Source organism: Dreissena polymorpha, chromosome 3 (genome assembly GCF_020536995.1).
Source record: "Dreissena polymorpha isolate Duluth1 chromosome 3, UMN_Dpol_1.0, whole genome shotgun sequence".
NCBI classification, from domain to species: domain Eukaryota; kingdom Metazoa; phylum Mollusca; class Bivalvia; order Myida; family Dreissenidae; genus Dreissena; species Dreissena polymorpha.
Window position 1 is genome coordinate 121,591,632 of NC_068357.1, and position 12,425 is coordinate 121,604,056.

The window sequence follows — 12,425 nt, forward strand, 5'->3', positions numbered from 1 at the left end:
AACTGGGCTTAATGATGAGCTTCATTCTGCAAAAACTGGGCTTAATGATGAGCTTCATTCTGCAAGACTGGGCTTAATGCATTTGTGTCAAGTGTACAGGCTAATCTGGGATGACATTTAACTCTCTTGCATTTTGCCAAATTTTTGCAGAAATAGGCTCTTATGATAAACTATGCAAGGCTTTGCTGGGCTAATGCAATTGTTGTATGCCTGTTGAGTTGGGACAAAAGTCCTAAAATTCAGTAAAAAAAGCTTTTTTAAAATTCCTATAAATAAATAAATATAACCATCCCTTTCTTTGACTAATAGTGGTAAATGACCAAACTCAGCTCTTGTTATGACTCTTTCAGCTAAGCAGGTAGTTTACCCAATATAAAAACTGACACTAAACACTAATAATTTGATCAATGTAAATATTGCTTTCAAAGGTGTGTGATTCACAGGTCATGCTTGTTTCTTCCTGGTTAATATTGCTGTTTTACACATATGTGTAAAACTGTACAACCAGAAATCTGTAAACTACTGTATGTTTATTAGAGCATTGTTGTGTTGTCCCAAATTAGACTGCGCAGTCCACAGATGTTACTCAGGGACAACACTTTATATTCACAACATTTGATAGAATTTTTGTTTAAAGGAAGTCTCTTCTTAATGAAAATCAAGTTTAGGCGGAAAGTGTCTTCCCTGATAAGCCTGTGCAAACTGCACAGGCTAATCTTGGACGACACTTTATGTACATGCATTAAGCCCTTTTTTACAGAGTATGACACAATTACTTGCAGTGCCATTCTTGTTAAACATGTATTTGCTAATTGTGGTAAAAAGCAAATGACTGCAATGCAATACGTATGTATACATATTTGTTCTACAACCCAGGTGGGAAGGGCGTGCGTCGAGACTACAAGATGGCAGTGAAGTATTTCAATCTAGCCTCGCAGGGGGGGCATGTGCTTGCCTTCTACCACCTGGCACAGATGCACGCCACTGGCACTGGTGTGCTCCGCAACTGTCACACCGCTGTAGAGGTAGGGAGAGATGTTACAGTTTTAATGCATTTGCGTAAAGTGTCATCACAGATTAGTCTATACTATGTGCACAGTCTGCACAGGCTATTCAGATTAGACATTTTACACTTTAATGGAGTTTATCTTAAAACGAGGTATCTTATTATAATTATAAACACAAATCCAGTCTAGGCGGGCTTATTTATATTTGAATCTTATCAAATTATCTTGAAACCTAGTCTAGTGAAAATGTTTCTCAAGTTTTATGGTACTTATGCTGAAATAAAACCACTCATCTATCCATCTATTACAGCTCTGGAGATGTAGCAGAGCAAGGGTAAGTGGTCTGCCATGTTGATGGATGCCCATGACCTGTACAAGCAGGTCAAAAACACAATTCATCTATCTATCTATTGCACCTCTATATCAATCTATTTCAGCTGTACAAGAATGTAGCCGAGCGCGGTGAGTGGTCTGCTATGTTGATGGACGCCCATGACCTGTACAAGCAGGGCAGTGTGAATGAGGCGCTTCTCAAGTACACCTTTCTGGCAGAGCTGGGATATGAGGTGGCACAGACCAACGTCGCATACATCCTCGATCAGGGTAGGCATGCAGGGATACTGTATCATTGAAATAATTTGGACCAACTTTTGTGAAAATGGGGTTTAATGCATGTGCGTAAAGAGTCGTCCCAGATTAGCCTGTGCATTCTGCACAGGCTAATCAGGGACCACACTTTACGCTTTTAGTGTATGTTTCGCTTAAAGGAAGACTGTCCTTGACGAAAATCCTGTTTAAGCAGAAAGTGCTGTCCTGATTAGCACTATGCACATGCATTAAACCCCCTTTTTACAGAGCGAGGCTCATTTCTATTTGCATGAATTTCCTAAATAAGGGTTGCAGTGGTTTTTTTAACCATTTTGGGAATGGGGCCCGGTCCCTTTGGATTGAGAAAATTAGCGGTGTTTTGCTAAAACTGGGAAATTGTTGTTGATTGGCTAAAAAATGCTTCAAAATTGAGAATACGAGTGTTTTCAATCTTATATGTACTAAGGTATAACTTTTATGGATGGGAGTTGAACATAATATTGAGGATAAGAAAAAAAAAATGTTTTTTTTTTTTCGGGGGTGGGGGGTGGAAACCTTCCATTGTTTGGGGGAAACCTTCGATTGGTAATTTTTAGCTCCCAAGTGGGAATATGGGAATATATACTCTTTTCCATTGGGAATGGGGCTGATTAACTGACCCGATTTTGAATGAAAAATAAACACTGGTTGGGATGCAAGGATGTTGATAGAGATAGCAATTGAAATGAGTAGTGTGATTGTAAAGTCAGAAATGTTGACATGGACCAATCTGGTGGCACAGACCAAAGTCACATACACACTTGATCAGGGTAGGCAGGCAGGGATATTTGCAGTGGATTGAAGTTTATACATTGCTCCTCTATGTCATAAAATGTTGTGGATTTATATTAGTATTTATATTATAATAGGTTGGCAGATCTTTATCAAGATACATGTAGTTATTTCAATAATTTTGAGAAGGTGTGCAGAGATACTGCAAAATCATTCATTATCGTTGGCATGAAATGTTGTGGTTTTTCCAAAAATGAGTTTTTCGTGGATTTCATATTTTGGGGAAAAATGTTTAGGATTTTATATGTCATTTTCCAATGTGTCTGTGTTAAATTTGTGGATTGGTCAAAAAGCAAAATCAGCAAAAATTAATGTGCCACACAAAATAAAGATTTTGCAGTATTCGGTAGAGAATGGAAATGTAGACATATCCCCTTTAAGCTTGTATGATTTGACCATATTTTACCTGTATATCAGGGGAGAGCAGCCTGTTTGATGCAGTGGAGACCTACCAGAGGGCGCTGCTTCACTGGACAAGGGCCGCATCACAAGGTAACATTGAGCCCTGATAAGCCTATGCAGACTGCCCAGGCTAATCTGGTACGACACTTAAGGCATATGAATAAATTCCAGTTTTCAGAATGTCAAATCATTGTTCTGTAAGAAGGCAGGGGCCATTTGATTAAAGACAACTTAGGAACATATAAACTTCAATCACATCTCCAAAATGCACTCAAATTAAATTTTTCTTGTGAGAAAATGTTGTATTTGAAATATGTTTAAATATTAAATAAACTTCAGTTGATTCTTTTTTATCTTAGACAAAATTACTTTAAATATCAAAGTCAAATGCTAAGGGAATTTAATGTATATTATATGGAGAAAATTATCATAAACTTTGTTTGGCTCTTATAATTCACAAAAAGTGTTCTTATGCTGTTACATATTCTTCTGATTTTTACAAAAAAACTAACCCAGCAACATAGTATTAAAAACCAAATAAGCCTCTTTCTGGGAAAATGGGGCTTAATGCATGTTTTTGAGGTGTCGTCTGCACAGGTTAAGCATGGACGACACTTTCTGCCTTAACTGGATTTTTACTTAAAATAGACTTCTTTGAGAGGAACAATACAAAAAGGGAAAGTGTCGTCCCTTGTAAGCCTCTGCAGATTGCACAGGCTTTTCTGGAATGACACTATATGCACATGCATTATGCCCAGTTTATCCCAGAAAAAGGCTGCTATAATGCTGCTATATCTCCAAATTGCAGCAACAACTAATTGAGCAAATGTTTGGATGTGATTTAAAGATATAAACTAACACTCAAAATACTCTGTTTTTCATTTACATTTTGCAAGCATGGGTCCTTTTTCCCCTGCATTCATGAATCAATAAGTCCCAAAGTGTGGAAAAAATACAAAAAGCCCCCAGCCAATTGTAGCAATAGAGGACTTCAGATGCGCTCGCAATGAAACACCGTACATACTCTATGCAGGTTCCACTATAGCGCGTCTGAAGATGGGAGACTACCATTACTACGGCTACGGTACAGAGATAGACTATGAGACAGCCGCCAGTCACTACAGACTAGCCACAGAGCAGCAACACAATGCCCAGGCCATGTTCAACCTGGGATACATGCATGAGCAGGGGCTGGGTCTCAAACAGGTACTGAAGACTGTGATAAGCGGTCCACCAACTATAAATATGATTTTATCCCATTTTCAACGCGACATTGACGGTATAACACCTTATGGAATATACTAGCCTGTATTCAACATTGTGGGATATACCTGTCGCGTGCACGGACTTCTTTTTACTTTACCACTGAATGATTTTTCATAAGAAACAAAGTCGAGAAAACTTAAGCTTCAAAATTATACGGCCTTCAACCTTTAAATCTAGTCATATGACATAATTGTCCGCCATCCGTATAATGAATCAGCTGACTGATGGCGTCATAAAATGACATACTTATTGCGTCATTTTCCCCCCAAAAAAGTTGACAATTTATTATAAACGCGACTTATTTCACATGTACATGACAGGGGTGGCGAAATCAAATGTCCGAGTTGCCCGAGTCGTACATTTGCTTGTCTGGGCTACTGATCTTTTTCAATTTATTTGTCCGTGGACAACCAGTCGGGTCGAGGAATACAAAAAAATACATTGAATTAAAGCCGTAATTAATTTTTACAAAACCGGATGTTGACACGCGATTACATTGTCAGTGCAATTTGCGGAGAAATGAAGCTAAAATGCGGGCACTCTCCTGCGCAGTGATCTCCCTTATTCTATAAGAGACCGGGAGCATGCTGCATTTTCAACAGTCTGCCTGATTGTTAGACAGTGCACAGACTGTTTTTTTTATTTTACAATCAGACATTCTATACATGATGGTGACGTCACTAAGTTATTGTCACAAAGATCGTTTGTTGACACATTGACAATCAGATGGAAATAAAAGTATCGAACTAATATGATCAAAACACGGTCTACCTTTTTACAGACGACCATTCTATACATAGATGGTGACGTCACTACATTATTGTCAGTAAGACCGGAGTGCACAAAATGACAGACAACTTTAACGGTAAAGATGGAACGTTTTAAAAAAATCTTCCTCGACAGAGTAGAATAATAATAACACAAGCTTAGCAAGATTTAAAGTTTGAAAAAGTCTAAATATTGTTTATAATATACTGCTATAATGAATGTACCATGGAAATACAACTATAACTAAAACAAGCAAATACTACTCATTTTAATTAATTCCACATTATTTAACAACATTAATCAATAATTGCATTTATAGTTTATATAAACAATAACGGACAAGTGTAGTTCAGCAACGGACAAGTTAAATATCTTAAATGGTTGTCCATGGACAAGTATACTTTTTTGAGATTTCGCCACCCCTGCATCATGTACTGTATATCGACATATTTGAATGGTCAATTGATCACATTTTCCTTATTTCGTGTAATGTGCATTGTTTATAATCCATGCATGTGCTTTTGACATTTAATTATGTACAACAAGCCATACAAATATCGCACAATTCATAAATAATCTGCAATATTTGCTTTCTGATTTAATTCACGTTAGGCATAGAGCTGTGTTAAGTATAAGATGGTAAAAATAGCACCACACTGGATTTCGAAATGTCCCATTTTGTACACGGGTATTATCCACTCATTTATCTGTTGTGTAATGGAATGTTTTCCATTCTTTCTGTATCTATATTTTAAATTATTTTCTTGTACAATAAGGGCATTTACCACAGACAAATAAAACAGTGTTCAAGTTTAAACATAATTATGTTTGTATGCAGAAATCTGCAAATGCAACAGAGTTTACCAACGGCTATTTTTTGATAAACTGCTCCGGTTCATTTTAACAGCAGTAATGTACATAGAGTACATGACGTAGCGTGTGACGAAGAAGAAAGTTTATTGAGTTCTCATTTGAATATAGACTTTTATAGTGATATAATGGCATAAGGGTCTTTATTTAACTTTGCTTAAATAATTATTAAAGACCCTAGATGCAAAATCGTCAATTATTGAGTTAAATGGATTATTAGATGGATTTTAAAGGATAATTATAGGTAAGATACTAGTTCGAACGTGTTTTTGTTTTTGTTTGTACTTTTGTCGTTCCCTGTTCCCGGGGAAATGATTTTAACATGGGCACCATTGAAATGATTGATTCATCGGATCACACACGGCATACCCATAACATTATATAAAAAAACAAGTTCTGTGCATCCTTAAATTCATCGTCCGAAGTCGGAAAATGTATTGCCCTGTATATTAAGTCAAATAAAGTGTCAGTCGCTGCAATTGTCTGTTTACTCGTCGAAATTGTCAAGGTCGTCGATGGTGTACATGTATGTTGACATCGACATCATTTTGTCGGGAGCAATCGCCGCCATATTGGATTTTGATCATTTTCTTTCGAAAATAAAATGAATTATAGTAAAGTAAAATTTTCTTTACGCGGTCGTAATGTGTTACAATTCGCATGCTGCGTAACATTGAATCGAGGCATATGGTGATATTTTTACTCGTTTTACAGTTTGTGTGTGAATTTTTGTAAGACTATTTTGCGTATCAGAACAAATACATTTATATCACTACGCATGTTCGTTAGATTTTAGGCGCTTTTAAGAATGAATTAAAATTATTGTTAAGGTCATTAGATCTATTTATGTTAAATGTTACGTTGAAAAAAATCAAATGGGATAATTAGAATACTAGGATTAGCGTTGAAGGGCCAAGGCTCGCGCTCCCGGCGTTCTAAGCCTCGCAACATAAACTTCTCTGTATTCAACGCTAACCTAGTATTCTCTATATGATATAGCACCCTATTGGTGCAAAAAGGTACCATTTGCCATCTAATTTTAATGTCACTTGGTACCTTTTTGCACCTAGTGGGCGATAGACAAAGATTAAATGAACTATATGAATTTCCTAACTCTGAAGCTAAGGATCCATGTGAAAACGTATTTAAAAAATGACTGGCAGGATGCGAAAAACGGTATTATGCCATACGTGGCCAGCACAGCTCCAGACCAGCCTGCTGCCCTGTTTACTACTGACACAACAAAACCTTCCATGGCTTTAACCCTTTCCCTCTTAGAAGCAAAGTGAAAATGTGCAAACAACATAAAACCAGAGCAGCCTGCAAGTAACTCGCAATCTGTTCAGGTTTTATGCTGTTTGCTGCTCATCAGTATCTAAGGGTTGAAAATGAACCTTTAAAACTTGAATCTAGTAAGAAAAGTCTTAAATTTATATTTCCTAAGTGACTACAAATGGGTAAAAATACATATCTTAGTTGTAAAGAGTTAAAGCAGAAAGGGAAGCTCCTGATCAGCCTCTGTTAATTCCCATTCTGGTCTGGCAGCATATAGCATAAGATCCATTATCGTATGACGGTGCTCAAATGTCCTTCAAGACACCTGCATTCTGTTATAATACATAATTTTGCATGTCTTATGTTCATATCATGTCATGAATAGCAAGCACAAGTAACACAAACATAGTTACAATCCTTGTCTTTGCATTGTTAGGACATCCACTTGGCAAAGCGGTTCTACGACCAGGCAGCTGAAACCAGTGGAGATGCCTACATCCCTGTCACTCTGGCCCTGCTGAAAATGGCAATGTTCTATGGCACAGAAGTGTTCAATAAGGAGGTAATAACAGTGTTAACAAATAACTGGGCTTAATGTTTGTATGTATACTATCGCACAGAACTGGCTAATCTGGCACAACACTTTCGGCTTTCACCTAATATATTTAAGAAAGTGTTTAAAGTGGAAGTACCCAGCTATTATTTTCTGAAGGCCAGTGTGAGCCCTGCAATGCAATGTAAAATGCACAAAGTTTTGTACCAGTATTATAAAATGAAATAAGTGGCACTATTTTATTGACATCATTAAAAAGGTTAAAATACAGCATGGGATAATTTAAGTTATTGCATGTTCTGCCTGCATTTGTATATTTATATTTTTTAGGTAAACTCAGATGACCATACTGTAATGAATTGATTTAATGCTCTGAAATTACAATCTTTCATCATCGTTTACATAAATTTTACTGGAAGATGCTCAATTTAAAACTATTTTAACAAGGGCTGTTTGTAAAACATGCATGCCCCCCATATGGGCTGTCCGTTGTAGTGGCAGCCATTGTGTGAATACGATTTTTGTCACTGTGACCTTGACTTTTGACTTAGTGACCCAAAAATCAATAGGGGTCATCTGTGAGTCACGATCAATGTACATGTAATGAAGTGTCATTATCCTAGGCGTATGCGTTCTTGAGTTATCATCCGAAAATCATTTTACTATTTCGGGTCACTGTGACCTTGACCTTTGACCTTGTGACCTCAAAATAAATAGGGGTCATCTGCGAGTCATGATCAATCTACATATGAAGTTTCATGATCCTAGGCGTATGCGTTCTTGAGTTATCATCCGAAAACCATTTTACTATTTCCGGTCACCGTGATCTTGACCTTTGACCTAGTGACCTAAAAATCAATAGGGGTCATCTGCGAGTCATGATAAATCTACCCATGAAGTTTCATGATCCTAGGCGTATGCGTTCTTGAGTTATCATCCGGAAACCATTTTACTATTTCGGGTCACCGTGACCTTGACCTTTGACCGAGTGACCTCAAAATCAATAGGGGTCATCTGCAAGTCATGATCAAGCTACGCATGAAGTTTCATGATCCTAGGCGTATGCGTTCTTGAGTTATCATCCGGAAACCATTTTACTATTTTGGGTCACCGTGACCTTGACCTTTGACCTAGTGACCTCAAAATCAATAGGGGTCATCTGCAAGTCATGATCAATGTACCTGTGAAGTTTCATGATCCTAGCCCCAAGCGTTCTTGAGTTATCATCCGGAAACCACCTGGTGGACGGACCGACCGACAGACCGACCGACAGACCGACCGACATGTGCTAAGCAATATACCCCCTCTTCTTCGAAGGGGGGCATAATAACTAATCCTTACAATAATTTCTTCTCCATATTAATTCCATACAATCTCTTTTGTTTATTTGTTGTTTTTTTATGTGTATGTGTTAAATTTATGGATTGGCCAACCCATACAATCAACGGAAAAAGTCAGTTACAGTGTTTGTTTTCTGTTCTGTTACAGATGGAGGATTACTATGCAAGTTTCCAGAAGCTGGACATCCGTCTCTTACTGGGTCCAAACTGGGATGTGTATGTTGCCACCTTCCTCGCTATAGTCCTAGGACTTGTATTAGTAATAGTCAGACAGACTCGGTAGCAATGATGAGGCATCTGGTTTTGTTAAACATTGAGCCTAGTTCTTGGAAAGCCAGCTGAATGCGTGTGCGTAAAGCGTCGTCCCAGATTAGACTGTGCATACAGGAATGGAATTTAGTCGTTAAAAGGAAGTCTCTTCTAAAATCTAGATCAGGTGAAAAGTGTTGTCCTTGTACAGGCTATTTTAGCAGGACTCTTGACACTCATGCATTAAGCCCTGTTTTCCCAGAATGAGGCACCATTCTTCACCGTTTTCAATTGCTCATGGATTATGTTGAAGTTGTGTGTGTGTGCTAGGATGTGAATTAATGTGCATTATCGCATACCATGTTGTATCTTCATTTGGTATGGTTTCACTTAATATGCAAGAAATGTTCATTATTAATAAGAAATTATAATGATTTGTATAATTGTGTTTTTGAACAGTTTGAATTTCATTAACATGCCATAAGGGATATCATAAATGTTATTATACCTAATCATGAAGCAATTCAGGATTTTCTTTTCTTTCCAGAATTTTAACTTATGTGTTAGTGAAGGCTAATGAAATTTGGCTGTACAGCTAATGTATATCTGGTGGTATTATGGTGTATGTGTATATGGCATTTATAACTTATTTAAATTGTTTTTTGCTGTTTTAATGCCCCCAGTAGGGTGGCATATAGCAGTTGAAATGTCTGTCAGTTTGTCAGTCCGTCCGAAAACTTTAACATTGCCCATAACTTTTGCAATATTGAAGATAGCAACTTCATATTTGGCATGTATTTGTATCTCATGGAGCTGCACATTTTGAGTGGTGAAAGGTCAAGGTTATCCTTCAAAGTCAAATGTCCAATATATGGCTTCAAAGCGGCGCTGTAGGGGGCATTGTGTTTCTGACAAACACATCTCATGTTATTATCCTGGTGTTATTCATTTTATTGTACAAATATGCGCTCACAAATAGCTAATCTGCATTTATGTATAACAGTGCCTTTTAATATCACTGCTATGGTTTGGAAAATATCCCATTAAAGGTTTTGGGAAATATAACACCTATGGTTTTGGGAAATATTAAACATTTGGTTTGGAGAAATATCTGACCTATGGTTTTAGGCAATATGTTGTATTTGTATTTTAATACCCAATGAAATCCAATAATCCTAGGCCTCTATTTATCAACCCATTCTAAGACTTCGTAATAAAGAAAAGACTTAGGTCCAAAACAAACATGTTAAGTATTTGGATGTATAACGACTACAAAATTTAATGTTTTGATTGTCGTGAATTATTCTTGATGAAGAATTGTGTAGTTAGAGGTACTTAAATATCATGTTATTTTGAACTGAATTTTACCATTATTTTTTTAAACAATGTTTTTCGTTTTAGAGTTTAAGTCATAGAGTTGGTTGTTGAATATGAGCCTAGAGTTTGCATGCATACATGCTCCAAATGTTGCGTATCTCACCAACAAACGGTTCTGAATTAACATTGATGTAAATTGATGGGTTAATGAACAGTTAGGCGTTTGTAAATAGTACAAAATTTCTTAGATCTAAATCTTTATCCTATGTTTATAGTATTGAAAAAGGCCCAACTTGAACTGTTTTTGCATTATATTTTGTTCCATCATACCATGAGCACATATTTGGAACTGGTATATTTAACCTGTAAATTATTAATAAGTTTAAAAAGAGAAAATGAAATATGGAGTGAAAACAAAGAAATTCAGTTATTCAATGTACATATTTGACTTTATAATGTAAACTTTGTTGTGAATACAAGTACATTATTTTTACTCTTAAATTTAATGATATGGAACAAAGCCAGAGTTTGAAATGCATGTTTGGTTCTTTGCATAAAACAATACATAACAATATTGTTATTAGGTTAAATAAGCAGGTAATTATTGAAACTAGTTTACTAACCATGTCGTTTATTTCATAGTCAGATTGTTGTGTACTATTGTATTCTGTTAAACTCATAGAGTTAATTGATATCATTTGTGTCTGTTATGTACTTATTAGCAAAGTTGAATTGGATGATATTTCAAATGAACATATTGTATAGCAGAGTAAATTTCGAAGAAAATGTTATATATAACAAAATAAATGTCCCGTGATACGATGTGTTCAAAAACGTATGTCTCTTGCGAATATGATGTACTACGATACAATATTATAACATGATATGTCATGGTAAATGATATATACACTGTGCTATTGCGTTTACTCAGTCCTTTCTGCAAAGTTTCTTGTGTTGTGGATCGATCAATGGCTGAAATAATTGAATAAAACAAGAAAATACGTGATTGTTTGTTAAATTGTATATGGTTTTAATGACAAAGTGTTTAATAAAAGCTAAAATACTATGCTGTACAAGGTGTAGAGAGACTTAAACTTCCAGTGATTATTCGATCTAATGCCAATAATATCGCGCTGGTTAGGCAGGAACGTTCACCAAACATTTTCCATGACGTTGTTTGGAACAATGGGCGATTACTAATATTTTGCCAAAAGTAAAAAAGCACCTTAACTACAAGAATTGTCTATAATAATGTTTACCCCCCTTTAACATAAAATAAACAATTAATAATGATAGTTCCAACATGTCATAATAAATGACCCATGTGACTAAAACATGTTTTCTTAGCACGTCGAACATTAACTCGTATCAAACGTATGTTTTTTTTTTTACCGACAAAAGGGATATCTGGGTTTCCGTCATACCGTTATATGATGAAAAACATGGGGAACAAATTCCAACGAGTAGTAACGTCACGTTCCCGTGGTTGTTTGTTGTTTGACCTTCGTTTCACTGAAATCTTTGGAGCATCTCATTTAAAAGTTCAAGAAACGCTCTGTGTCTGCTTTAAGTGCTATTATCATAAATAAATAGTCCCGTTCAGTTTTAACCCCTTTACGCCTAGTGGACTCTCCCATCCTTCTAAATTGGATCAATTTATTTTCAAAATAAGGGATTTCTAGTATATTTATTTCTATATTTAGAATATTTCTTACAAAAATTCCTTTAAGCAAACAGCGCAGACCCTGATGAGACACCGCATCATGCGGCATCTCATTTGGGTGTACGCTGTTTGCCAAGGCCTTTTTTATAGACGCTAGGCATAAATGGTTGACGTCCGTTCCTTCGCTATTTTAGTATTAGCGACCTAGCAACAATAACAAGTCTACGCTGTTTGCGACTTGTTGAACAGGATCGGGTGAGTAATCCCAACTTAATGCACATGGGTTTGTTTGTTAA

The 12,425-nt window shown here is 36.4% G+C and overlaps 1 protein-coding gene across 2 annotated transcripts in view; it reads left to right on the forward strand.

Moving 5' to 3' along the window:
- LOC127871256 (protein sel-1 homolog 1-like) overlaps window positions 1-11,467 on the forward strand; it is a 37,997-nt gene extending 26,530 nt beyond the window's left edge. For both annotated transcript variants that reach the window (XM_052414006.1, XM_052414008.1), the window contains 6 exons: window positions 877-1,025; window positions 1,445-1,610; window positions 2,844-2,918; window positions 3,862-4,034; window positions 7,444-7,569; window positions 9,049-11,467. In XM_052414006.1, the coding sequence (XP_052269966.1) occupies window positions 877-1,025; window positions 1,445-1,610; window positions 2,844-2,918; window positions 3,862-4,034; window positions 7,444-7,569; window positions 9,049-9,183 (824 nt within the window). In that variant the 3' untranslated portion in view covers window positions 9,184-11,467. The remainder of the gene's footprint in view (window positions 1-876; window positions 1,026-1,444; window positions 1,611-2,843; window positions 2,919-3,861; window positions 4,035-7,443; window positions 7,570-9,048) is intronic.
- The last annotated feature ends 958 nt before the right edge of the window (window positions 11,468-12,425 follow it).